This window comes from Melanerpes formicivorus, unplaced genomic scaffold, assembly GCF_026170545.1.
Source record: "Melanerpes formicivorus ecotype bairdi unplaced genomic scaffold, bMelFor1.0.p_v2 SCAF_9, whole genome shotgun sequence".
In the NCBI taxonomy this organism is placed as follows: Eukaryota; Metazoa; Chordata; class Aves; order Piciformes; family Picidae; genus Melanerpes; species Melanerpes formicivorus.
In genome coordinates this window covers 750144-777976 of record NW_027142361.1, presented here as the reverse complement: position 1 = coordinate 777976, position 27833 = coordinate 750144, and the positions used below count along the sequence as shown (strand labels likewise).

At 43.8% G+C, this 27833-nt stretch overlaps 1 protein-coding gene across 1 annotated transcript in view; it reads left to right on the top strand.

Annotated features, from left to right (window-relative positions):
- Positions 1 to 15834: 15834 nt before the first annotated feature.
- LOC137443493 (elongin-A-like) overlaps positions 15835 to 27833 on the top strand; it is a 61529-nt gene continuing 49530 nt past the window's right edge. Inside the window, 2 exon segments of the mRNA XM_068143256.1 lie at positions 15835 to 16207; positions 17278 to 17443. Coding sequence (XP_067999357.1) covers positions 15835 to 16207; positions 17278 to 17443 — 539 coding nt within the window.

Sequence of the window (27833 nt, the reverse complement as noted above, 5' to 3'; positions counted from 1 at the left end):
CTTAGTTCCTTTCTGGGCAGCGATGTAACAGTTATTTACTGGTCTGAATCATCTTCATCCACCGCTGGGTTCTGTGAGGTGCTGGGGCCTGCTGAGGTTCCTTCGTCACCATCTGTGCTTGGTGAAGATTTTTGACTTCTTTTCCTGCGTGTGGTGACCGGTGCTAGAGAGACTGCATTGGCAGGAGCATCAGGGGTCAAGCGTGGAACTGCTGGTGGTGGGGCAAACCCTTGTGCCTGGGGCTCAGGCTGAGAGCTGGCACAGTCATTACAACCCGACCCCTCCCTCTTTGTGTCTACAGAGTGCTTACAATGCCCACAGCAGACACGCCCCCAGTCATTAAAGAGCACAAAGGAGTGTGTTATCACCCTCCAAAGAGCTCTTAATGGGTTAGCTCGTCCCCCACCCAACACGGTCACAGCAAATGCCCCTATAAGGATTACATTTAAGCATATCGAGCATATTGCAATGTAAAGCAATTTCCCATCACAGGCAGTTTTATCTACACCATTGGTTTCATAGCCTGCTTCAGGAAAATTTCCTATGTTAGAAAAGTTACCACTGACAGTGAAATTCAATGAATTCAAGAGATACATGCCTAACTTAATTGGTAAAGTTTTTATCCAGTTGATCTGCATCTCTATCATTAACCACACCACATGGTAAGTTATTAATTTGTAGATGTGGGTCCAAAAGATCCAGCCAAAAGCCCATGCAAAGGCTTGGACCATCAGGTTCTTTAAAACTGCCATTTATACTTCCAGTTCCTTTTTCAGAAAAAGTATTGCTTTCCCAATACAGGATTAATTCCCAAGCCCCATGCTGGAGGCACCAAAAATTGTAGTGGTTTGAGCCTTAACTGAGAGTTAAAAGCCCAAATGGGGAAAAGGCTGACAATCTCTTCCCCACTCCCCCCCCCCCACCTCCTCCCTCCAAACAGAGAGGGAAAGAAAAAAAAGGGTAAGGAGCAAATCCACTAAACAACAATCTGGAGTCGGCTTGGAAGTAGAGAGGCAAAGAATTTTTCTTTAAACTATATATATATATATATGACAATAACAGGAAAAAGTTCACAAGGGCAAGGAACAAGAATGGATGGGAGTGGGACAGAAAAGAACAATACAAAACCAGTCTTTCTCTGAGGAGGCACGGAGGCAGCAGGGAAAAGGATCAGGTCCGGCCATGTGGCTGAGGAGCAGGAGGGCAGCTACAGTAGCTCTCATCCAGCAGAGGCAGGAGCCAAAAGGAGATCCCACAGCTATGATGTCCTGCTTTTTATACCCTGGCTGGGCAGGGAGGGGGGAGTGGAACAGACTCAGCTTTCCCAGGGGGAAATGCCCTGCAGGGAGTGTAAAGTACCCGCAAGCCCTCCACCCTGCTTTGTTATTTTTGTTTTCAGAAAAGGGCGTTAACCCCACAGTATGCATATATAGGAAATACAGATTTTTCTGAGCCAATAATGGTTTGTCTTTCTAAATGTCAGTGCTGTAGGCTATGCCTACCTAAATACAAATATCTGTGCAGGTCCTTTATCAGATGTTTTAATTTGCAGTTCAATGAACCTAGACTTTTCTTGTGCTACAGAAGTGATCAGATACTTTCTTTTTTGATGAGCTATTCAGAAAAAGAGATTGAGAAGGAAGATAAACAAACCATTCTAGAGGTAATTAATTTTTAAGTGATCTGAAAACAGTAAGTTTCACATTCAGTTCAAATGAAAAATGTGAATAGCTGTGGTGGGGTGGAAGGGTAAGGCCAAGAAGCCTCCTCCCTTCCCCCTTGTAAGGTAAAAGGGAAAAAAAAATTGAAGGGAAAGGAAAAAAAAAACCTCACAAGCTGAATTAGCAAGGCAGTGGAGCTATATTTACAAAGCAGTGTAGGATTTGCAGGGGAATATTTACAAATTTACAATATCTACAATATATACAAAGATATACAACAGAGTAACACAGAAATGAGAGTGACCCCCCTCGGCAGAGGGGGTTCCCCACCTCCACTCTCCCCTCTCTCCCCCCCTTTCCCCAGAATGGGATAGAAAGAGAAAGAAAAGGGAGGAAAAAAAAAATGTTAGAAGCCGTTCGTGTTAATTGGAAGGGAGTTAATACCAGCCTGTATCTGGTCTTCAAGGCCGAGGCCTTGGCAGGAAGCCGAGCATATAGAGAGCTGCTGCACCGTGGAGAGGCGGAAGCAAGACTGACAGAGAAGTGCCTGGAAATGCCCAGTTCACTCCCAGTTCAGAAGGTGCTTCCTCCCACTCTTCCAATGAAATTAGTTTAGATTATTCCTTCCGTTTACCAACTTCCGTCCACCATATTCCCTTTCTTAAGGGGGCAACGTCAACCGGTCACAATAGCCCTGGCAGATTTGGAGCCCTCAAGGGAAGAGATACACAGTTTTTATGTGGTGTGACTGCAAGCAGGTACTGCATGAAGTGGGACAAGTGCTGGTGCTGAAGTACTTCCGCTGTATCTGGCGAAATAGGGATATTTGGGCATTACAGATGCTAAGGAATGGTAGGGAAAGTGATAGTTATGAAATGTACCGCTAATAAAAGGTAAATCTAGTAATAGAAATTGTATTTAAAGTCAGAGAGGACAGTTTTTGGTGTGTGTGGAAAAATAATAAATTGATACTATGAATGTGTGTGTAGGTATGTGTTGATGTTGCCAGTATTTTTCTTGCCAGTATTTTTGCTCCATACTTGAGAATATTTGTCTTGGCACTTTTTAATAATTGTCAAATACTTTTTGATAGTAACTAGATGTGGCAATGCCAGCGACAAGCAGTGTGAGCAATCTGGCAGTGCAGGCCTAGAGCCTGACATGCTGGTAGGCCATGCTCAGCATAAATGCAGAGCCAGCTAGCAGTGTAGCAAAACAGTGCTGTGCCTGCAGCATGTAACTAAAACAAGACACTGGTAGCTATAAACATGGACAGTTATCTTGGGACAACAGGACATGCACCTGCATCAACAACCTCGTTGTGTCATTAGTAGTTGGACCAATAATCTGTAATAGTGCAATGTGTGGTCACTCAGAGGGAACCAATGGAGCTATGCCAACAAGGCACTCCGAGTTTATATAAGTTGTAGCAGTTCCCTTGCTACGCACTTCTGCCTATCCTGTCTCCTGTTTCTTCTTTACTTTGCTGTGCTATACTTGCACTACAGGCCTGCTCCATAGGCCTGCACCTCAGGCCTGCACCATCGGCCTGCAACACTGGAACAATAAAGGAACAATACACGATCACATTGGTCAGCCGTATTGATTCCTAGCTCTGTCGTCTACATCTGGCGCCCGAATAAACCTGAACTCGTGGACAAGGGATCCTCGGACTACAATACTGATCGACTCAGCACAAAGAGGTACGTCCGAGCGATACGGAAAGCCGGTCGAGCAGCACTGCCCCGGTGTTGTAAAAATTAGCAGCACGCGCTCAAAAAGGAAGTGAATCTCACCCTGGCCTGGTGAGCGACCGGAGGAGGGGCAAGGGGAAGCACGCCACCACAGAAGAGGCTGTACTAAACTCCCTCCACCTATCCTCTCTGTGAGAGGTATTACTGGCAATTCTGGGATCTTAAAAGGGCTATTAGCCTGTGCCCAGAGTCATCCCCATGGCAACTAAGCTTTTACTTCCGAAGCACGGGACGAAATTTCAGCCCAGCTGTGGGATGAGGTGCTACATGCTTAAAAAAGCAGCTTTTCGCTATAGCACCATGTGACGGATCGTCACGGACATTGCAATCGAAAAAAGCAGAGCAGTCTACTCCCGATTCAGCTGCTGTGGCGTTTGGTTCTAACCAAGACGAGAAAGAGAGACTCGGAAGGCACTCCCCGCCCTCCGCCCCCCTCCTCTCTCCCTGCACATCGTCTGCCGCTCCGTCAGCATCCTCTTCAATTTCAATTGCCCGCTACTCCTTTTACACAAATCGCGACTCTCTATTACCGTCCTTTTGTGCGGAAAAATCTGCTCCTGCCATGTCAATAGCGGCAGAAGCGAATCCAGATCGAACTGATAAGGTGCTCAAAATCAAAATGGAGATCGCTACACATTAGGAATTAGACAAAGAAGATGCCACCTCCACCATCTTGGCCAGCACACCGTGTTTATTAACACACCGCCACAGCCGCCCACGCCCAGCGGAGAAACCCATTAAAAGAAAAAAAAAAAAAAGCGGCGAAACCTGCGGCTTGGCGTTTTCCATCCCCTTCATCAACATCTTCCTGATACCGCCAGCGACGGCTTGGGCTTGGAAGCCAGACAGCGCGAACTCTGCCCTAGAACTCCTGGAGCGCTTGCAGGCTCGCGATCACGGCACTTTTGCACCCCCGCCCCACCGCGAGCCCTGGCCACCCCGATGGTGGCCCCCACCACCCCGGCAGCGCTCACCACGGCAGCCCTCAGCCCAGCGGCGCCCACCTCAACGGCGCCCCACACTCCGGCAGCTCTCCTGGCGATGCCTCCCGCGACCCCCCATGGCCCCCGCGAGTACCGGCGGCTCCGATCAAGCAGCATCGACCGACGCACCACCGACAAGAGCGGGCCCAGCAGCAGCCACCCCCACAGCAGCGGCAGGAACGGCCCTAGCGGCCCCTTCCCCCCAGCGGTTTCAGCTGCGCTACACCCCCCCCCCCCGCCTCCTACATTCCACACGTTATCAGGACTCGGACAGAGATTCCAATTGAGTCCCGATGGGGCGATCGGGAGGTGCGAGGGACAGGGAACTATCCCGCTGCGCTGGTGGAAAGGTATTGTGGGAAATGTAGTCACAGATGGAGAAGGTTAACAATGACTATGGTAATCTGAACTGACTAATGCTCTTTAAGAGAAGCCAGACAAGCTATAGCTACCTATGGGCTACAGTCAGGATACACAACTGCTGTAATCAATCAGTTGTTTCCAACACATGTGTTAATCCCTTTTGACACACGTATGTCAGCAAATGGTGTTTATGACGAGGTCTGGGAGCGATCATGGAGGAGATGGGTGCCTTACAACCTGGCCTCCCAACTCCCAGTCCCCACAAATTGGGACCTGATTATTATTCATTTGAAGGATTGTTTTCTTTACAATTTGCTTACACCCGGAGGACTTAACAAAGTCTGCATCTACTGAATGAGTCATCGATTAAGGCAGACTCCACACACCAATATCAATGGGTAGCCCGAAGGCACTCTCTTCTCACTTAAACAGACTCATTGTGACATAGACTTGTGAAATCTATAAGTCTATGGATGATATTCTGATTGCAACAAAAAATTACATCCAAGACAGTGCTGAGTTTCAGCAGCAAGCAGACTTGAAAGTCACACTGCCTTAGACCTTGCAACTTCTCAATTAATTGGCAATTTACTTGCAAATGCCTGGGAAGCCATGCCCCGGCAGCCAGCAGACTCTACGAGGTGTCACCATTAACCATCTCGTTGGGGCGAGATCTTTGCCAGATCTTATCAGCACATACAGCTTCCTGAGAAGGCTTTGCAATTAAGTCAGGATTTAGTGATCAGAGTGGTCCAAAACTCTGATCCTGTGTTTCTTATTACTGAGCAGGGTCTAACAGGGACACTTGGTTCCTTTGTCAATACCATCCCTTACAGACGGCATTCAATACTAATTCAGACCTGACTCACGATATGAAGGTAGAAATGTGGATATTTTGGCATTTGACAATGCTAATGAAGAAACTAAACAGGTTCTCAGCATTTTATCAACAGGTGCCACTGCCTCATGACTGCAGGACCACAACGAATGAAGGCATCGACAAGCAGCAATATATCTAGCCACGGCCATAGAAGCAGTCCCGAAATCATCGTGCCTCTGAGAAACCCAGGTACCTTAAAGTGTCTGACTGCTGGACAGACTTGAAAGTGTCACAGATCTAATCATTTTACTCGAGATCATCGCAAAAGCTGCTCCCACAGTGCAAGTACACCCCGCGATGACACCAAACCAGGGTGCTTGGATCGCGCCCCCCCCCCCTTCCCCCCCTTTCCCCCCCCCCCCGGCAGCGCACAGCGGACCTGACAACAGCCGCATATCACCTTTGAATACACAGAGCTTTGTCGAGTTCAATTGGCATGGTCCTTTGGGTCACAGACCCTGTGCTCTGTTAATTGGCAGACTGTCTACCTTTAGACAGGGCATTCTTATAATTCCTGGTTCAATACATTCTGATTATGACTGGGCTATGAAAATTATGCTCTATACCATTGCCTCTCCTGTTAGCACTCTTGTTGGGACAGAAATTGCTCAGCTAATACCATCCCGAGTGCCTAAAACTTCTAACAGGATCCAAGGGCAAGAAGGCTCGGGTTCCACCGATATGCCTAGTACCTTATTAGCCCTAGAAATCCAAAAGGGAAAACTGGAACAGATTGTATCTGTCAGACACCCTTGTGGACAAATTATACAATTTTCAATTATTATGGATACTGGAGACGATGTCATCATTATACCTTGTCATAAATGGAATGGTCACTAGCCATTGCTCATGGCAAATGTTGAAGTCATGTGTTTAAAAGGTATCCAAACAACCTAGGTTAGCAAAGAGCCAGTGCAATTAGCTTTTAACTACGGCAAATCAATCACTGTAAGACCGTACATGTTAACCCTTCCAGTTGCTCTATTGGGCTGATATGCCTTAAGTCAGCTAGGAGCAAAACTTGTTACCGTTCCTTCTTTGTAGTGGCTACTAGTCAGCAAGCAACCCTCAGATTAAAATGGAAAACACATAATCCAGTATGGGTGGAACAATGGTCATTCAGACACGATAGGCTGCAAGTCATTAAGACCCTAATACAGAAACAATAGCAACTAGAGCACACCTTGCTAGCCACCCACCCCTACCCCCACCCCCAGAAAAGGGAGGATTTTCTGGTACAACTCTTGCCAACCAAAGCTCTGCTCTGATTTAAAGTTACAGTGCTAATTTCTTCATTTCTGATTGCAATGTCCTTAAGAGACTTGTTATTTAGAGTTTTGCTAAGTTTTCCTGGTAAGCATAATGAATGGTAAGCATTTGGTATTTACAGACACCTAGTACATAGTAATTGTAGTAAGGTGTAAGTACTTAGTAATGAGTTCACATTGTAAGATTTTTTGGTTTGAACCTTCTTAGTTGTGTGCCATGGCATTTCAAAGGAGCTCCATGTAATATAGTTAAGACTTGTAGTAAATAGGTATTCATTTTAAAAAGTATTCCTTAGCTAAGGTAATGTCTTTATAATTCCTTCTTAGACATAGACTAGAAAAAATACAAAAAATGCAAAAAAAAAAAAAAGGTAAACCAAAAGGTAACATGTGCAAAGAAAAAATGTAAACGTAGAAATATATAACTGTGACCGTTTGAGGCTGTGCCCTTAAGAAAGGGAATATGGAGGACGGAAGTTGGTAAATGAAAAGAACAATCTAAACTAATTTCATTGGTAAAGTGGGAGGAAGCACCTTCTGAACTGGGAGTGCAGGAGGGTATCCTGGGCATTCCAGCACTTTATCTTCAGTCTTGCTTCCGCTTCTCCTTCGGGCAGCAGCTTGCAGCTCCTGGGCTTTCGGCCAAGGCTTTGGCCTTGAAAACTGATAAAGGCCTGTATTAACTCCTTTCCAATTAACACAAACTGCTTCTAAATTTTTTTTCTCTTTCTCTCTCTTTTTCTAACCCACTCTGGGGAATAGGGGGAGAGAGGGGGAGAGCGGAGGTGGGGAACCCCCTCAGCAGGGGGGGGTAACTCTCATTTCTGTGTTACTTTATTGTATATCATTGTATATATTGTAAATATTGTAAATCTGTATATATTTCCATGCATATCCTGCATTGCTTTGTAAATATACAGCTCCACTGCTTTGCTAATTCAGCTGTGAGTTTTTTTTTCCCTTTCCCTTCAATTTTCTTTCCCTTTACTTTACAAGGGGGAAGGGAGGAGGCTTCTTGGCCTTACCCTTCCAACCCTACGACAATAACAAAAGCATAAAAATCTCTGGATACAAAACATAGAGCACTAAATAACAGAATAGTAATAAAAAAGAAGAGCAACAATAAAAACAAATATTAAAAACAAATATGACGCACTGAAAAATCATAAAGATTACTAACAAAAAATAGCTATTAACAGAAAAAACATAAGAATTGTTAGCAAAAAATAAAAATAAGGATTATCAAGACAACAAGATTAAAGCAAACAAAAATTATACAAAGGAAAACCAACAAAATTAGAATGAAAAATTATAATAAAAAAGAATTAATAGAAAACAAGGTTAAAAAAAATAATAAAAAATAAAAAATAAAAATTAAAATAGAAAATAGATTAAATAAGGCAAACATGCAAAATAATTACAATAATATAAGATAAAAAATAAAAGATTAAACACTAGATAACAAGAAAAAATAGAAATTATAAAAATAAAATTAATTGAAAATGAAAAATTTATTAGAATAACAAATTAAAATACAGATTAAAAAATTACTATAAGAAAATTAAAATGTTAATAAAGAGCGTAAAAAAGAAATAAATTAAGAATGACAAAAGTAAGTTAAAAATAATAATAAAAATTTAAAGAACAAAGAAAAATTAAAATACAAAATAACAAAAATTAATTGAATAAAATTATATAAAAATTAGAGTAAAATTAACAAAACAAAAAAGTTAACAAAAAATAATTAAAAAGTGCGGATAAAAAAATAATAAAATGCAATGAAGAAAAAACCACATTAAAACAGTATAGAAATAATTTAAAACAAAAATCAAAATTAATTAAAGATTAAACAAAATAACTAGATTAAAAGGCAAAATATTAAACATTTAAAAATAATAAATTCAGAATAGAAAATAATAAAATTAAATGAAATAACAAAAAAAACACCAAAAAACAAATAATAAAAGAGATATATTCAACATAAAGCGTGAATCAACTCAAGTTAGAATTAAAAAGAAAAAACTATAAAAATAATTTACAAAAAATCAAATTGAAATGAAAAGAAATTAAAAAATTATGTAAAACCAATTGCAAACATGTAAAAAATAATTTTAAAAAAATATACATATAATGAAATCAAACAAAAATGAAATAGATTTATTCAAAGTAGATTTCAAAATATTAAAGAAATGAAGCAAAAAGTTAATCACAAATTTAAAAATAGCTCACATTAAAAACAAACAAAAACACTCAAAATTAGTTACAAAATATGTGGAATCATAGACTCATGGAATGAGTCAGGGTTGGAAAGGCCCACAAGGATCATTTAGTTCCAACCACTGCCATGGGCAGGGACATCTCACACTGGATCAGGCAGGCTAGAGCCTCGTCCAGCCTGGTCTTGAACACTTCCAGGCATGGGGCCTCGGCCATCTCCTTGAGCAACCCATTCCAGGGCTTTACCACTTTCACGGTGAAGAATTTCTTCTTCACATCCAGCCTGAATCTTCCCATCCCCAGCCTTGTTCCACTCTCCCTAGTCCCGTCATTTCCTGACATGCTAGGATGTCCCTCCCCAGCATTCTTGTAGGCTCTCTTCAGATACTGGATGGCCACGATCAGGTCACCTCCAGCCTTCTTTTCTGCTAACTGCAATCATCGCAATAAACAACGGCGCAAGAATCAAGACCATGAGGACACAGCATTTCCCATGCAGTCGAACATCGATCACAACAACTGCTATGATAATCTGGGATCAAACAGCATCACTCTGAAGAATGTACCACAGCATCATGTGAATCACGACTGAATATTGTGGTTGCGTGATAACTTTGTATTCTCTCTTGTTAACTAAATGTGCCTCAGAATGTAGACATCCTAGAGGATACAGTTTCATCTTTACATTTTGCTTAGTAGACATTATTAAAAAAAAAAAAAGGGGGGGAAAGAGAGAATACCCCATAGCAAAAAATTAGCTCATGGCAACCCTAGAAATGCTGTAACCCTAGAAACATCAACCCTAGAAAGTGCTGTAACCCTAGAAACATCAACTTTGCAATGTGCTGTAACCCTCTCACCACGAGACAGCACAAACACGGCACAACTGTCATGAAAATGACAATCAGCAAACCTGCTTAGCACTGACAACAGCGACTGTCACGATAAACCAAGATGTCAACAGAAAGCATCTAACTTATAACTGAGTGTCGTGACTGCTTAACTGTTATGTGAACATTAAGAGATCAGAATTACTAGGATGAGCAAAAACACATTATTCTGTGTAATTTTATATTGGGCAATGCAATGAAGCTCTTTTTGCTCTTGCTGCTTGCCTGCAAGTTTTCTGTCTGTGAAGCTAGAGCCTGGCCAGATCTACCTTTACAGATTAAAGAAATCTTGCTACCGTTAAACAATTCATGATTTTTGACCATCCTAGAGAAAATAAAGATGCAACATAATCCTAAAGCAGATTGCAAAAGACAGTGCTAAGGATTGCATTTGTGCCTCAATCTCTGTGTGCAATGCGTTCAGGCATAATCAAGTCTTCTCTGTCAATAAGAGGAGTGAAATGTAAAGATCAGAACTGTTAAGATCTAAGTTCTTCTTTACAATGTTTGTTATCTTTGACCATGTATTATGCCAGCTCTGTAGAGCATTGTAACTAGCTCAACTTAAGCTTTGTGCCTTGTATGGGTTTCACCAGTCTGTTAGACAAGCTGCACTACAGAACTCTTGCTTTTGCTATACAGCTTAGCTTTACCTTGCTTGCTTCTGTGTTTGCAGCAGCATCTTGTATGGGACATCATGGGAACAACTCCCATGACCAGATTGCTCACAAAAACAAAAAGGGGGATTTGTGGCAATGCCAGCGACGAGCAGTGTGATCAATCTGGCAGTTCAGGCCTAGAGCCTGACATGGTGGTAGGCCATGCTCAGCATAAATGCAGAGCCAGCTAGCAGTGTAGCAAAACAGTGCTGTGCCTGCAGCATGTAACTAAACCAAGGCTCTGGTAGCTATAAACATGGACAGTTATCTTGGGACAACAGGACATGCACCTGCATCAACAACCTCGTTGTGTCATTAGTAGTTGGACCAATAATCTGTAATAGTGCAATGTGTGGTCACTCAGAGGGAACCAATGGAGCTATGCCAACAGGGCACTCCGAGTTTATATAAATTGTAGCAGTTCCCTTGCTACGCACTTCTGCCTATCCTGTCTCCTGTTTCTTCTTTACTTTACTGTGCTATACTTGCACTACAGGCCTGCTCCATAGGCCTGCACCTCAGGCCTGCACCATCGGCCTGCAACACTGGAACAATAAAGGAACAATACTCGATCACATTGGTCAGCCATATTGATTCCTATCTCTGTCGTCTATAACTAGAGAAGATGCAGAACATTGTTCATGTTGAAAGCTTGTTAATGTGCAAGTTATGACGGCAACTCTAGTGAGCTCTCCGAGAACTGACAAAGGAACTAATGATGTAAGTATTGAATGATGCTCAAGGTACTAGGGAAGTTCATCAGGACAGGAAAAATGTACTGTGCTATTGCTTATACAGGTGAGTGGAATCATCTTCACTGACATTGATCACAAAGGCAGGGATTGAGCAGCTGAATAGTGTTGCGTATAAGATACTGTTGATGCAGAGTTAAGGAATGGTGCCATGATCCATGCCATTCAGTGAGACTATGTAGATATGTACTGCCAAATTTATCACAAATTGTATTCAGCTGACACAAACTGTCATAAATCTGTGCAAGGCATTTGATTTGCTTTTGTATGATGCTGGTAACTGTAGTAATATTATGGACCTGATACAGTACATAAAATGGATTTTAGTTGCACTCCCCCAAATAAGTGCCAGACCTTATCAGAAAACAATGTTGTTTTGTGGGTTTGGCTGTGGGGTGTTTTAGGTTGGGGAGTGATTATGCAGGTGTTCTTTGTTAATTTATAAGGAATACAAGAATTGTAAGGAAATGCTATAAATACTGAAGTAGTTTGCATCACAAGGGCCACAAGGATGATCAGAGGGCTGGAGCACCTCTCCTATGAGGACAGACTGAAGGAGTTGGGGCTGTTCAGTCTGCAGAAGAGAAGGCTCCGAGGTGACCTAATTGTGGCCTTCCAGTATCTGAAGGGGGCCTACAGGAAGGCTGGGGAAGGACTTCTCAGGATCTCAGGTAGTGATAGGACTAGGGGGAATGGAATGAAGCTGGAGGTGGGGAGATTCAGGCTAGATGTGAGGAGGAGGTTCTTCACCATGAGAGTGGTGAGACCCTGGAATGGGTTGTCCAGGGAGGTGGTCGAGGCCCCGTCCCTGGGGGTGTTTAAGAGCAGGCTGGATGAGGCTCTGTCCAGCCTGATCTAGTGTGGGGTGTCCCTGCCCAGGGCAGGGGGGTTGGAACTAGATGATCCTTGTGGTCCCTTCCAACCCTGAATGAAACTATGAAACTATGAAATTGAGAGACTTTTCTAGAAATGAACTTGGATCATGTGCTAGGCTACACTCATTCGAGCAGCATGCATTTTAACATGGTTCAGTGGAAAGTCACAGCTAGGAGCTATGAATATAGGTCATTCAGGATAGGAGACTGTATTTTGGAAAGCATTGACTCCAAAAATTATTTGGAGCTCTGATGTAATACCAGTTGAGCATGAAATTGTAGTACAACACAGTGACTTAAGGAATAAATACAATCTTTGTGTAGATGAGCAGGGTTATGCTATTACTGCTATATAATATGAGAGGAACATTATGTCCTGTTCTGGGGTCTGGTTTTATAGATAACACTGCTAGGCTGGAAAGATAGGTGGACAGAGAATGGCTATGGCTCTGGCTAGCATAACTTACTGAAACCAAAGAACCAAGGTGAAGTGTGTATATTTCTCTTGTATAAGAAAGACTGCTTTAATTAGCAGGAAGAGGTCATTAGATTCAGTAGAGCAATGCAAAACTAGATAAATGTTTTTAGGCAAATAGGATTTTCTCATGTGATTTTAGATTTGGGGGTGTTTTTTCTGTTTTGTTTGTTTGTTTTACTAAGGATATAGGACTTACTTTCCTGGGGATGCATTGGATTTTTCTAATGTGTTGTCTTGATGCCCTTTCAGATAAGGTGTCTAACTCATCTCGAAGTTAAGGACTTGGTGAAATTTCACAAGCTGTGTTACAATAGAGAATGAGCAAAATAATCATAATTAATTTTTTTTTAAAGAGAGATGCGGCTAGTGGGGAGGGAAGGAGAGAAAGCAGCAAAGAGTTAACTGTGGTGGCATTGAGTTAGTCTCTTGACCACAAATGGCCTTCAGAGCTGTTAATGGGCCCCATCCTTCCTGAGGGTTCAGACATAACTACGAAAAATGAGGAGGATGTACAATGCTTGTATAAGAGAAAATGGAGCAACACTGCAGTGGCAACCAGTGGTGTCCCCCAGGGATCAGTGCTGGGCCCCGTCCTCTTGAACATCTTCATCGAAGATCTGGATGAAGGGGTAGAGTCAGTCATCAGCAAGTTTGCAGATGACACAAAGTTAGGGGCAGATGTTAGTCAGAGGGTAGAAAGGCTCTGCAGAGGGACCTCAACCGACTGGACAGATGGGCAGAGTCCAATGGGATGGCATTCAACAAGTCCAAGTGCCGAGTGCTGCACTTTGGCTACGGCAATCCCATGCAGAGCTACAGGCTGGGGTCGGAGTGGCTGGAGAGCTCCCAAACAGAGAGGGACATGGGGGTGCTGATCGACAGCCACCTGAATATGAGCCAGCAGTATGCCCAGGTGGCCAGGAGGGCCAATAGCATCCTGGCCTGCATTAGGAATAGTGTGGCCAGCAGGAGCAGGGAGGTCATAGTGCCCCTGTACTCTGCTCTGGTTAGGCCGCACCTTGAGTACTGTGTCCAGTTCTGGGCCCCTCAGTTTAAGAAGGACATCGAAACACTTGAACGTGTCCAGAGAAGGGCAACAAGGCTGGTGAGAGGCCTTGAACACAAGCCCTATGAGGAGAGGCTGAGGGAGCTGGGATTGTTTAGCCTGGAGAAGAGGAGGCTCAGGGGTGACCTCATTGCCCTCTACAAGTACCTGAAGGGTGGTTGTAGCCAAAAAGGGGTTGGCCTCTTCTCCCAGGCAACCAGCACCAGAACAAGAGGACACAGTCTCAGGCTGCGCCAGGGGAGGTTTAGGCTCAAGGTGAGGAGGAAGTTCTTCACCGAGCGAGTAATTCGTCATTGGAACGGGTTGCCCAGGGAGGTGGTTGAGTCATCGACCCTGGAGGCGTTCAAGGGGAGATTGGACGTGGCACTTGGTGCCATGGTCTAGTCATGGGGTCTGTGTTGATAGGTTGGACTCGATGATCCTCGAGGTCCTTTCCAACCTAAGTGATACTGTGATACTGTGATACTGTCTAAACGTGATGCACCTGGGATCTGCTGCTATAATTTTTTGGTTTCAGTTTTGACTCTTGGAAAATTGTTTATTTACATGCACTTTGCCCTCTGCTTTCTAAATCCCCACCTGCTTTTCCTCAAGTATGCTTTAGCTTGCTTTTGTTCCTATTGTCATCTTTACTTTTGTCTCACACCAATATGTGTGAGAGTTTCTCCATAATGCTCTGCTTCTGTTGTCTGTTTACACTTTATGAAGATCTATGTCTTGGGTTTGCTTGGAATGTCATTTATTGGAAGAACCAACAATCTTTGTAAGGATTTTGGATCATTCTTGAGAAATCAGTATTTGGGAATTACACAAAACAGTTCAGGAACTGTATATAGTGAACTCTATATTCTTCATATTTTTTTAATGAAGTTTAAGTCAGTCAAGCTTTTCCATGAGGGCTAGATAGGTAGTATAGTATGCAAGGTAAAATAGTCTGAAAAGCAGTGGAGAGTTACATGTGTCTTGTGTCTACATGGAAATACTTGGGGAAGAGGGGATTTACTGGATAAAGAAGAGCTAGATGGGCTGCATATAATCTGTTAAAAGATATGATTAAAGCAAGGCACTTCAACAGTCAATTTTTAAGTTTTGAAGGCCTTCTCAGAACAGACTCCAGATAAATTATTTTGTCTTTTGTATTTTATGCAATAATTGTAATGATGCACCATATAAATATCAAGGCACCAAAGCTTGTGTTTCTAACAAGCTTTAGTTTCAGTGACAAAGCTTTACTGTGTTTTACATTTCACAGTATACCAATTTGTGGCCTTCACCAAAGTCTGGTAGACACCTGAGCTTGATACTTGTGCTTCAAAATGCAAACAACTCCTACTTTGATAGAGAAATTGGAACTCTCTAGAAGATGGGATAAATACAAAGTTTCTCTGCTGTCACAAATTCCCTCATTTCCTGATTGTGTCTGTAAGTTTGTTCAATTCCAAGTGTCAAGGGCTTGGAGGTGATTCCTACCTGCAGACTGGATGCTGCCATGCACATTGCCTGGTTGCAGTACAAGGCTGAAGGGTTAAATCTTGGAAAGCTGAGCTCCAAGCACTGCTGGACTGATAAGAAGGAGACAGTGTCGGCCTTGATGGCTTGTGAACTATGGGAACTCAGTGCAGCAGTGCTGTTGGAAGAGGGCAGATTTTTGATTACGTGTGGTTATTATGACCTGAGAGGGTCAGTCTTCAGACATACAGAAGGATGTAACGGAGTCCCTGTTCCTGTTGTAAACGGCTTCTGCACTGTATTAGTTTTATAAAGAATAATTCTGTATAATAAAGTGGACACCTGGCCTGCATCAGGCTGCATCCCATCTCTTAATCGTGGCAAATGGTGACCCCCGACATGATAGGGGCGATGAAACGCTAAGCTGCGTCCTGCCGTGTATTCCCTCGGAACTTTGAATGAGCTGCTGAAAGGAAGCAGGAAAAGCTGGCTGGCCAGAGCAATCCCTCCCACTGGATGAGAGGTGAGCCGTGGGAAACATGGGGAACCAGGAGAGTTCCTCAGAAAGAGACGCTTGTGAATTAATGCAAGAACTCCTTAAAAAGCATGGCAAGGTTATCTGTGGCCGTGATCTTAAGGAGATGCTGGAGTGGGTGCAGGAGAACATCCCGACAGTTACAATATCCCACATGTTTACGAGTGAAATCTGGGATCAAGTGGGGGTGAAGTTATGGGATGCTGCTACTATAGGGAATGCTGAGGCGCAGCATATGTTCCCATGGTGGCGGATTATATTCGAGATGCTTAAAGCACAAGAAGGGAACTCGGAACAGAGTATTGAGGGAGCTCAGACTCCTCCTCCATTACCCTCTAAGCTGCCACCAAAGCCGAAGCTGCGGACTGAGACTTTGGGTACATACGCAGCAGAATACCCCCCCCCCCCCCCCCCCCCCCCGAAGACGACCTCCTAGATCCAGGTCCTGTCTATCCTGAACGGGAACCAGACCTTTATCTCCAGGATCCTCACGATGTGTGGGCTTCTATTAAGCGCCAAGCTTTGCGGGATGGAGACACTGAGGTTGCTGCAAGAATCGTAGCTCCTGTACTGTATGCGGGAAGAGGGGGTAACCCTCAATGGGAGGCTTTGTCCTTCCCAGTGATTAAAGAACTCCCTCATACTGCCGCTGAGCATGGGCTCTCTTCTCCTTATTTTGCTAATCTTTTAACATCTATACTCGACAATCACGTAATGACACCATACGACTTAAAATCTCTAGCGCAACTGTTGCTAACTCCGTCTCAGTATACTTTATGGGAGTTCCAGTGGAGAAAAGGGCTCCAAGAGCTCTTACCTACATATGCAGGACATAACAATCAGGCTTTAGCGGCACTCACATTAGATCACCTCATGGGCACAGGTCAACACAGCGACCCGGCAGCGCAAGCCCGCGACTGCCCGTGGGAAGCCCTGGAAGCATCGCGAGAGGAGGCACGAAAGGCTTTTCTTAAAGTCCCGGACTCCCAAAAGCCACAAAAAGGTTTTACGAATATCGTTCAGGAACCGCAGGAACCTTATATGCAATTCATAGACAGGCTTAAACTAGCTTTAGAACGCCAAATCGATAATGGGGAAGCAAGGGAAATATTACTGTTGAAATTAGCTGTGGAAAATGCAAATGCAGATTGTAAGAAGCTGTTAAAATCTTTGCCTAATCAAAACCCCACCTTGCTAGAAATGATTGAGGCATGTAATAAGATAGGTACGATGGAATATAAGTATGAAACTATGGCTGCAGCTTTTGCAGCTATGAATGGTCCAATGAATACAAGAGTTTGTTATGGCTGTGGGAAACCAGGTCATCTCAGAAAGAATTGTTTGGTAGCTAATACTGGAGCCAAACCTAAGGCACCCAGGATTTGCCCTAAGTGCCAGAAGGGGAGGCATTATGCTAACCAGTGTCGGTCTAAGTATAATTCTCAAGGACAGCCTGTGCAGGGAAACTGGACGCGGAGCGCGGGACGGCACTGCGTGCAGACACAAATCATCCAGCCGTCACCGGCCAGCCAGATGCCAGCAGCACACACGTCTCTGACCTCCGCCCAGCAACAGCAGGCAGCGCAGGGCTGGACCTGGCAACCTCCGACACAGTAACTTTACTTGATACCACGGTACATTTATTGCCAACAGGTGTGTCAGGTCCTCTTCCAGTTAAAACTCAGGCATTAATATTAGGTAGATCATCAACAATGATATCAGGGCTTTTTGTGCTTCCTGGGGTTGTCGATTCTGACAGCGCAGATAAAATTCAGATTATGGCATGGATTCCGTTTCCTCTCTGCACGGTACCGAAGGGAAGTCGTATTACATAGCTATTATTGCTTCCCTTGGGATCGGAACGTCCCCCTGCAAAGGGACCTTTAAGAAATAAAGGAGGGTTCGGGTCTACTGGGGATCCACAGATTCTGTGGGTACAGACCATCTCTCAAAAATGTCCTATTTGTCAATGTGTCCTGATGTATGGTCAGCAGAAAATAGTGCTTAGTGGTATTATTGATACTGGAGCAGACGTCACAGTGATATCTAAAGCTAAATAGCCCCCCCGCTGGCCTGTAGCTAGTGCATCTCAGACACTGGCAGGCATAGGGGGAGCTGGAGAAAGTCATCAGAGCCTGAATTTCATTCAGATTCAGGGACCAGAAGGACATATAGCTTCTGTGAAACCTTTTGTTTTATCTGTGCCTATGGTGCTATGGGGTCGTGATGTGCTTTCACAATGGGGGATGACCATGAACACCCATTTTTAGAGGGGGCCATTGCGGTGTGTCACACCCTCCAGTTAACATGGAAAACAAATTCCCCTGTCTGGGTGGATCAATGGCCCCTACCATTGGAAAAGCTTTGCGCACTCCAAGAACTAGTCACAGAGCAACTGGGGAAAGGGCATATTGTACCCTCCATGAGTCCATGGAACTCTCCTATTTTTGTCATCAAAAAACAAACAGGCAAGTGGCGCTTACTCCATGATCTCAGAAAGATTAATGATGTTATGGAAGATATGGGGAGCCTTCAACCAGGGCTACCCTCACCCACAATGATGCCACGATATTGGCATTTAACTGTTATTGACCTGAAAGATTGCTTCTTTAGCATTTCTTTACATCCAAATGATGTTCCTAAATTTGCTTTTTCAGTTCCAGACATCAACATGCAACAACCTTTGCAGAGATATCATTGGGTTGTGCTTCCACAAGGAATGAAAAATAGTCCTACAATTTGTCAGTGGTATGTGGCAAAAATTCTTAGTCCTGTTTGAGAGGCATTTCCTGATGTTCTGATTTATCATTACATGGATGACATTCTAGTGGCAGCACAAAGCCTCGAGCTCATGGAGAAAGCCGTAGCCCTTACTGTATCTACTGTGACTAAAGTAGGTTTTTGTGTAGCACCTGAGAAAATTCAGAATGTACCACTTTGGAAATATTTAGGGTGGAGGATTCGGACCCAAACAATTGTTCCACAGTCTTTACAGATCAATGTACATGTGAAAACACTTCATGATGTTCAGAAATTGCTTGGAACCATAAATTTCCTTCATCTTTTAAATTGCTTGCTAATTGGGGACTTTTTCTCTGGCTTTGTAGTTTTCTTAGAACAATTATGTATGTTTTTACTGCTTTATTCTTTTTGCTACTTTTACCTTGTTTATTGTAATGCTTATAGAGTTTGATTAATAGCTTTGTTAAGTTTATTGTAATGTTTATAGAGCTTGATTAATTGCTTTGTTAAGGGGATTCTTGTTATATAACAGAAGGGGGAAATGAAGGGTTAAATCTTGGAGAGCCGAGCTCCAAACACTGCTAGACTGATAAGAAGGAGACAGTGTTGGCCTTGATGGCTTGTGAACTATGGGAACTCAGTGCAGCAGTGCTGTTGGAGGAGGGCAGATTTTTGATTATGTGTGGTTGTTATGACCTGAGAGGGTCAGTCTTCAGACATACAGAAGAAGGATGTAACGGAGTCCCTGTTCCTGTTGTAAATGGCTTCTGCGCTGTATTAGTTTTATAAAGAATAATTCTGTATAATAAAGTGGACACCTGGCCTGCATCAGGCTGCGTCCCATCTCTTAATCGCGGCACAAGGCAAATGGAGCTCCCTCTCCTGTGGTAGTCCTGTACAAACAAAGCTGCCCATCTCACTGTAGACTGAGCTTTTCCCTGCTTTTGAGAGATCCGATCTGCTTCTCCTAAAAGCCTTGTCAGAGTGTTTGATCAGTGTTTTCTATTTCTAATGTAACCCTCATGTTTATCTTAAAGTGCCTGTCACATTTGACATATTAAGAAAGCAAAATAAACAGTTTGGTCTTTGGCTTAGAAAGTTTCATCGTTCATGAAAATGTGTGGACTTGTAGCGGGTTGAAAGAGAAGGCCTAGCTCTTCCTCCCCCACAAAGAAGAAAAAAACCCACAGCTAACTCAGTTGGAAAAGCAAAAGGGATGCTATATTTACAAGCAATGTGAAAATGCAGGTTATATATTGTGACTGTTTGAGGTTGTGCCTTTAAGAAAAGGACAGTACTGGGACACTATGGCTGAATGTTTTGGAATGTTAACAAAAACAATCAGATATTCTAAACTAATTTCATTGGTGGATTGGTAAAAAAGGCAGTCTTAAGCTTAGGTGCAACTGGGACTTTCCTTAGTTCACTCCTTTCATTTCTCCTTTCCAGCTCGTCTGCCTCTGGGCTCCCTGCCAGACTGACCTTGGACAGATAAGGCCTACTAACATACTCTGCTTTATTAATAATTGCTCTTTTTCTCTCTTTCTAACCCTCTTTGGGGAAAAAGGGGAGAGAAGAGGGTACGGGGGGGAACCCTCCTCCAGAGGAGGGAATTTCGTTCCTGTATTATTGTTTTTCTTTTTACTTTGCTGTATATTTCTGTGTATATATTGTAAATACTGTAAATTGTGTATATATCCTGCATTCCCTAAAAATTGCTTGTAAATATAGCATTTCCCTTTTGCTCCTCCGGTTGGCTAGCTGTGGTTTCTTTCTTCCTCTTTGTGGGGGAGAGGAGGCTGAGCCTTTTCTCTCAAACCCACCACATATATATACACAATATATACAGTATTTATAATATATATACAGAAATATACAGCAAAGGAAAAAAAAAAAAGAAAATACAGGAACGAAATTCCCTCCTCCATACAGAGGAGGGTTCCCCCCCGTACCCCAATCTCTCTCCCTACCTCCCTTTTTTCCCAAAAAGGGTTAGAGAGAGAAAAGGCAGTTATTAAGGAAGAAAGCTCTTATTAGGGCCTCCAAGCACATGCAGGATTAATGCTTATCTTATCCAAGGTCGTTCTGGCTAGGTGCCCAGAAACAGCCAAACTGGAAAGGGAGAAGGAAAGGAACTGAGAAAAATTCCAACTGCACTAAAACTTAAAGCTGCGTTCTACCAATGAAATTCGTTTAGACCTGTCTTTGTTTACAAAATATTCAGCCAGTGTCCCAGCACTGTCCCTTTCTTAAAGGCACAGCCTCAAACAGTCACAGGACTGCTTTTGGACATGCTTGTCATCTAGGTAATTTTGTGATTTAGCCGGTTGGTTTGAAGTTGTATGAATGGTAATTGTATGCTTCCTGAATCTGTTTTGAAATGAAATGACCTTTATAAATTAGATTAGTCTAAAACTCATCAAGAGGAAGGACTCAACCCCCCCATTGTCTTTGTAACTTTATGAAAATATCTTCTAGCATTCTTCCACATACAGGTTTGTCTGTGGCAAATGGGGTTTATTCCCAGTGGTTTGCACTACTGAAGTATCTAGTTGTCTTGTAAACCACAATATAATCTGCTAGCAATGAGTTGCTTTCTTCTTCATTGCAAAATTAATTAAATGAATGGGGATATATTAAATAAATAACCTGACACTCTGTGACCGTTTGAGGCTGTGCCTTTAAGAAAGAGACAGTGCTGGGACACTATGGCTGAATGTTTTGGAATATTAACAAAAACAATCAGATATTCTAAACTAATTTCATTGGTGGATTGGTAGAATGCAGTTTTAGGTTTAGGTGCAGCTGGGATTTTCCTCTCAGTTCGCTCCTTTCCTTCTCCCTTTCCAGCTCGTCTGCTTCTGGGCTCCCTGCCAGAGTGACCCTGAACAGATAAGCAACTATGGCCTACTAACAGTCTGCTTCAATTAATAACTGCTCTTTTTCTCTCTTTCTAACCCTCTTTGGGGAAAAAGGGGAGAAAAGGGTGTACAGGGGGGGAACCCTCCTCCAGAGGAGGGAATTTCATTCCTGTATTATTGTTTTTTTTTTTAGTTTGCTCTATATTTCTGTATATATGTTGTAAATACTGTAAATTGTGTATATATCCTGCATTCCCCAAAATTGCTTGTAAATATAGCATTCCCCCTTTGCTTCTCTGGCTGGCTAGCTGTGGTTTTTTTTCCTTCCTCTTTGTGGGGGAGAGAAGGCTGGGCCCTTCTCTCTCAAACCCTCCACATTTCTCTTTGGCCGCCCAAGTCGGGGCTTGAGGATAATTAGCTTGATTTATTGCTTGCTTGACTCGGAGAAGCAAACATGAAGGTGCTTTAGATTTTTAAGCAATTGCTATTCTCAATATTTTCGGTTCTGATCTACAAGTATTGTCTGGGCCTCCTTATCAATCATCTAGGTAAATATTTGATGCAGAAGTTATATTTGTGGTTTACGTACAAAATGCGGCTTTTATATGATCGCTGTCTGGGATTCTTCTGGCCTACCAGATACAGGAATGTGACCTCTAGCACTGTCCTGATTGAGATAAGGCAGTTTAAGATCCCAGTAGGTGAAAGAGTAATTTTAAGTGATGTCTGGGATCCAAAGGTGATTTATTTGATGTGTGTAATCCTGCTCTCAGTGATAATTAATGTGTATTTGCTGTTTTCCTTGTGCTGGGAGAAAAAGGTGTCCAGAGCATGTTTTATTATTAAGCATAGATCAAAGAGAAGGAGGCGTACCTCTGGGTCAGCCCCAGAGACATCCAGTGATGAGGAGAATGGAGAATCTGTGTCAGTTAAAGATAAAGCTAAAAAGTCTATTGGAAAAGCTGCTTTGAACGGTTCTGTTGCTGATTCTGGCAAGCTGCCAGGGGTGGCGGCAGCTCCCAACATGGCGGCTCCCTCGGCTCCAGCTGTAGCCACCATTAACGAGGCAAGGTCATTTCCGCCCACCCTCTCGGCAGGATCGGAAGCCCCTTCCACAGCAGCTGATCTGTCTCAAAACCTGTCAGCTTCTGTTAAGGTGGCTGTAAATTCAAACACAGCTCCAATTAAGCAAGTAGCAGATTTAAAGACTAGAAGTGGAAAGGCCAAAGCTTATCCAGGAGCTAATGGGGAAGAAGAGCAGGAGACTGATGCAGGTGAGGCACCTTCTGCCAGAAAAGATCCTGCTGAGGAGGAAGAGAAGATCTGTTTTAAAGATCTAGCGGAATTATTGAGATCAACACCAGAAAGAGATGCAGCTAGGACAGCAGCTAAGGGTGCTTCTCAGTTTAGAGAGATCCTTAGGAGAATGACAGCAAGATTATGGGGACAACATGTTCAGGAAGATGTGATAGATGGGGAGGAAGATGACCTTTCTGGGTGTTCTTCTCCTCGCGAAGAGGTTAGAAATGTCCGTAAAGATTACACCAGAGCAGATAAGGAACCAATTCTAACTTGTCTTAGTAGATGTTATGATACAGGTGCTCCAGCTTGGAGACAAGTCAGCAGCTCAGCTAGGAAGTCTCTCGAACGATAATGGAATAGATAGACAGCTAGCAAAGATTCACGGTAAGGTTAATCTGTGGGTATGCCTTTTATTTGCAGTTGCCCTGAGATGCCCTTCCCGAGATGATCTTCCATGGAATCCTAAACCCTGGACTAGCATAGGTGAAGGAATTAAGTGTCTGAGAGAATTTGCTGTTAGAGAGATACTCTATGGTAAACATGAAACTCTGAATCCTGATGACATTCCTGTGGGAACTGGTCTTCCTAAAAAGATCATCAAACTTGCCCCTTCCAATTATGCAAACATTCTGGCGAGCAGAATTGTGTCAAGAAATTATGGTGGAGCTCCTCCTATGGTTAGCCAATTCACTGATCAAATGAGACAATTGGAGGATAGCATGACACGTGTTTCTTTGATTTCAGCCATTGAAACTCTGTCCAGAAAAATTGAGAATTGCATGAAAGAGCTGAAGGATGAATTTAAAAATTCCATATCCCAATTGGCACAAAGAGATAATTCCAATTCTTCCTCCAGATGGATACAAGTTTCATCTGTGAGGAATAGACGTCCTCCAAAGAGGTCATTACAAAACAGATCAAATCAAAACAGACCACCAAGGCAGTCACATAGGATTATTAGTGTGGCAATGCCAGCGATGAGCAGTGTGAGCAATCTGGCAGTGCAGGCCTAGTGCCTGACATGCTGGTAGGCCATGCTCAGCATAAATGCAGAGCCAGCTAGCAGTGTAGCAAAACAGTGCTGTGCCTGCAGCATGTAACTAAAACAAGACACTGGTAGCTATAAAGATGGACAGTTATCTTGGGACAACAGGACATGCACCTGCATCAACAACCTCTTTGTGTCATTAGTAGTTGGACCAATAATCTGTAATAGTGCAATGTGTGGTCACTCATAGGGAACCAATGGAGCTATGCCAACGAGGCACTCTGAGTTTATATAAGTTGTAGCAGTTCCCTTGCTATGCACTTCTGCCTTTCCTGTCTCCTGTTCTTCTTTACTTTACTGTGCTATACTTGCACTACAGGCCTGCTCCATAGGCCTGCACCTCAGGCCTGCACCATCGGCCTGCAACACTGGAACAATAAAGGAACAATACTCGATCATATTGGTCAGCCGTATTGATTCCTATCTCCAAGGGACACTTGGTTCCTTTGTGAATGCCATCCCTTTCATACAGCATTCAATACTAATTCAGACCTGACTCACGATATGAAGGTAGAAATGCTGGATATTTTGGCATTTGACAATGCTAATGAAGAAACTAAACAGGTTCTCAGCATTTTATCAACTGGTGCCACTGTCTCATGACTGCAGGACGCCATAAGGAATGAAGGCATCGACAAACAGCAATGTATCCAGCCACGGCCATAGACGCAGTCTTGAAATCATCGTGCCTCTGAGAAACCTAGGTACCTTAAATCAAAGTGTCTGACTGCTGGACAGACTTGAAAGTTTCACAGATCTAATCATTTTACTTGAGATCGTCGCAAAAGCTGCTCCCACAGTGCAAGTACACCCCGCGACGACACCAAACCAGGGTGCTTGGACCATGCCCCCCCTTCCCCCCCTTCCCTGCCCCCCTCCCTCCCCCTCTGGCAGCGCATAGCGGACCTGACAACAGCCGCATATCTCCTTTTCAATCCACAAAGCGTTGTCGAGTTTAACTGGCATGGTCCTTTGGGTCACAGACCCTGTGCTCTGTTAGTTGGCAGATTGTCTACTTTAGACAGGGCATTCTTATAATTCCTGGTTCAATACATTCTGATTATGACTGGGCTATGAAAATTATGCTCTATACCATTGCCTCTCCTGTTAGCACTCTTGTTGGGACAGAAATTGCTCAGCTAATACCATAGTTTCATAGTTTCATAGTTTCATTCAGGGTTGGAAGGGACCACAAGGATCATCTAGTTCCAACCCCCCTGCCATGGGCAGGGACACCCCACACTAGATCAGGCTGGACAGAGCCTCATCCAGCCTGCTCTTAAACACCTCCAGGGACGGGGCCTCGACCACCTCCCTGGACAACACATTCCAGGGTTTCACCACTATCATGGTGAAGAACCTCCTCCTCACATCCAGCCTGAATCTTCCCACCTCCAGCTTCATTCCATTCCCCCTAGTCCTATCACTACCTGAGATCCTGAGAAGTCCTTCCCCAGCCTTCCTGTAAGCCCCCTTCAGATACTGGAAGGCCACAATTAGGTCACCTCGGAGCCTTCTCTTCTGCAGACTGAACAGCCCCAACTCCTTCAGTCTGTCCTCATAGGAGAGGTGCTCCAGCCCTCTAATCATCCTTGTGGCCCTTCTCTGGACACATTCCAGCACCTCCACATCCCTCTTGTAATAGGGGCTCCAGAACTGGACACAGTACTCCAGGTGGGGTCTCACCAGGGCTGAGTAGAGGGGGAGGATCACCTCCCTCGACCTGCTAGCCACACTTCTCCTGATGCAGCCCAGGATCTGATTGGCTTTGTGGGCTGCAAGAGCACATTGAGAGCTCATGTTGAGCTTTTTGTCCACCAGCACCCCCAAGTCTCTCTCCTCAGGGCTACTTTCCAGCCAGTCACTGCCCAGCCTGTATTTGTGCCTGGGATTGCCTCGACCCAGATGCAGGACCCTGCACTTGCTCTTATTGAACTTCATGAGGTTGGCTTGTGCCCACCTCTCCAGCCTGTCCAGGTCCCTCTGGATGGCCTCCCTTCCCTCCAGCGTGTCTGCTGCACCACACAGCTTGGTGTCATCAGCAAACTTGCTGAGGGTGCACTCAATGCCACTGTCCATGTCACCCACAAAGATGTTGAACAAGACAGGTCCCAGGACTGATCCCTGAGGGTCTCCGCTTGTCACTGGCCTCCACTGGGACATGGAGCCATTGACAGCCACTCTTTGGGTGCGGCCATCAAGCCAGTTCCTTATCCATCTAGTGGTCCACCCATCAAACCCATGTGTCACCAGTTTGGAGACCAGGATGTGGTGTGGGACAGTATCGAAGGCTTTGCTCAGGTCCAGGTAAATGACATCAGTTGCTCGCCCCTCATCTATTAATTTTATCACCTGCTCATAGAAAGCAACCAGGTTGGTCAGGCAGGATTTGCCCTTGGCAAAGCCATGCTGACTGTTCCCAATCACCTCTTCACTATTCTTTTGAGCGAGTAGTGACTCCAGGAGGATCTGCTCCATGATCTTTCCAGGCACAGAGGTGAGACTGACTGGTCTATAGTTCCCTGGTTCCTCCTTCTTACCCTTTTTGAAGATGGGGGCAATGTTTCCCCTTTTCCAGTCTGTGGGGACTTCACCAGATTGCCATGACATCTGAGTCCCGAGTGCCTAAAACTTCTAACAGGATCCAAGGGCAAGAAGGCTCGGGTTCCACCGATATGCCTAATACCTTATTAGCCCTAGAAATCCAAAAGGGAAAACTGGAACAAATTGTATCTTTCAAACACTCTTGTGGACAAATTATACAATTTTCAATTATTATGGATACTGGACACGATGTCATCATTATACCTTGTCATAAATGGAATGGTCACTAGCCATTGCTCATGGCAAATGTTGAAGTCATGTGTTTAAAAGGTATCCAAACAACCTGGGTGTCGTAGGGTTGGAAGGGTAAGGCCAAGAAGCCTCTTCCCTCCCCCCTGTAAAGTAAAGGGAAAGAAAATTGAAGGGAAAGGGAAAAAAAAACCTCACAGCTGAATTAGCAAAGCAGTGGAGCTGTATATTTACAAAGCAATGTAGGATATGCAGGGGAATATATACAAATTTACAATATTTACAATATATACAAAGATATACAATAAAGTAGCACAGAAATGAGAGTTCCCCCCCTGCTGAGGGGGTTCCCCACCTCCGCTCTCCCCCTCTCTCCCCCTCTTCCCCAGAGCGGGTTAGAAAGAGAGAGAAAAGAGAAAAAAAGTTAGAAGCAGTTTTGTGTTAATTGGAAAGCAGTTAATACAGGCCTGGTAGGTTATCAGTTTCAAGGCCAAAGCCTTGGCAGAAAGCCCAGCACAGAGAGCTGCTGCTCGGTGGAGGAGCGGAAGAAAGACTGAAGATAAAGTGCCGGAATGCCCATGATACCCTCCTGCACTCCCAGTTCAGAAGGTGCTTCCTCCCACTCTACCAATGAAATTAGTGTAGACTGTTCTTTTCACTCACCAACTTCCGTCCACCATATTCCCTTTCTTAAAGGCACAGCCTCAAACAGTGACACTGGGTTAGCAAAGAGCCAGTGCAATTAGCTTTTAACTACGGCAAATCAATCACTGTAAGACCGTACATGTTAACCCTTCCAGTTGCTCTATTGGGCTGATAAGCCTTAAGTCAGCTAGGAGCAAAACTTGTTACCATTCCTTCTTTGTAGTGGCTACTAGTCAGCAACCAACCCTCAAATTAAAAAGGAAAACACATAATCCAGTATGGGTGGAACAATGGTTGTTCAGACACGATAGGCTGCAAGTCATTAAGACCCTAATACAGAAACAATAGCAACTAGGTCACACCTTGCTAGCCACCCACCCCTACCCCCACCCCCAGAAAAGGGAGGATTTTCTAGTACGACTCTTGCCAACCAAAGCTCTGCTCTGATTTAAAGTTACAGTGCTAATTTCTTCATTTCTGATTGCAATGTCCTTAAGAAACTTGTTATTTAGAGTTCTGCTAAGTTTTCCTGGTAAGCATAATGAATGGTAAGCATTTGGTATTTACAGATACCTAGTACATAGTAATTGCAGTAAGGTGTAAGTACTTAGT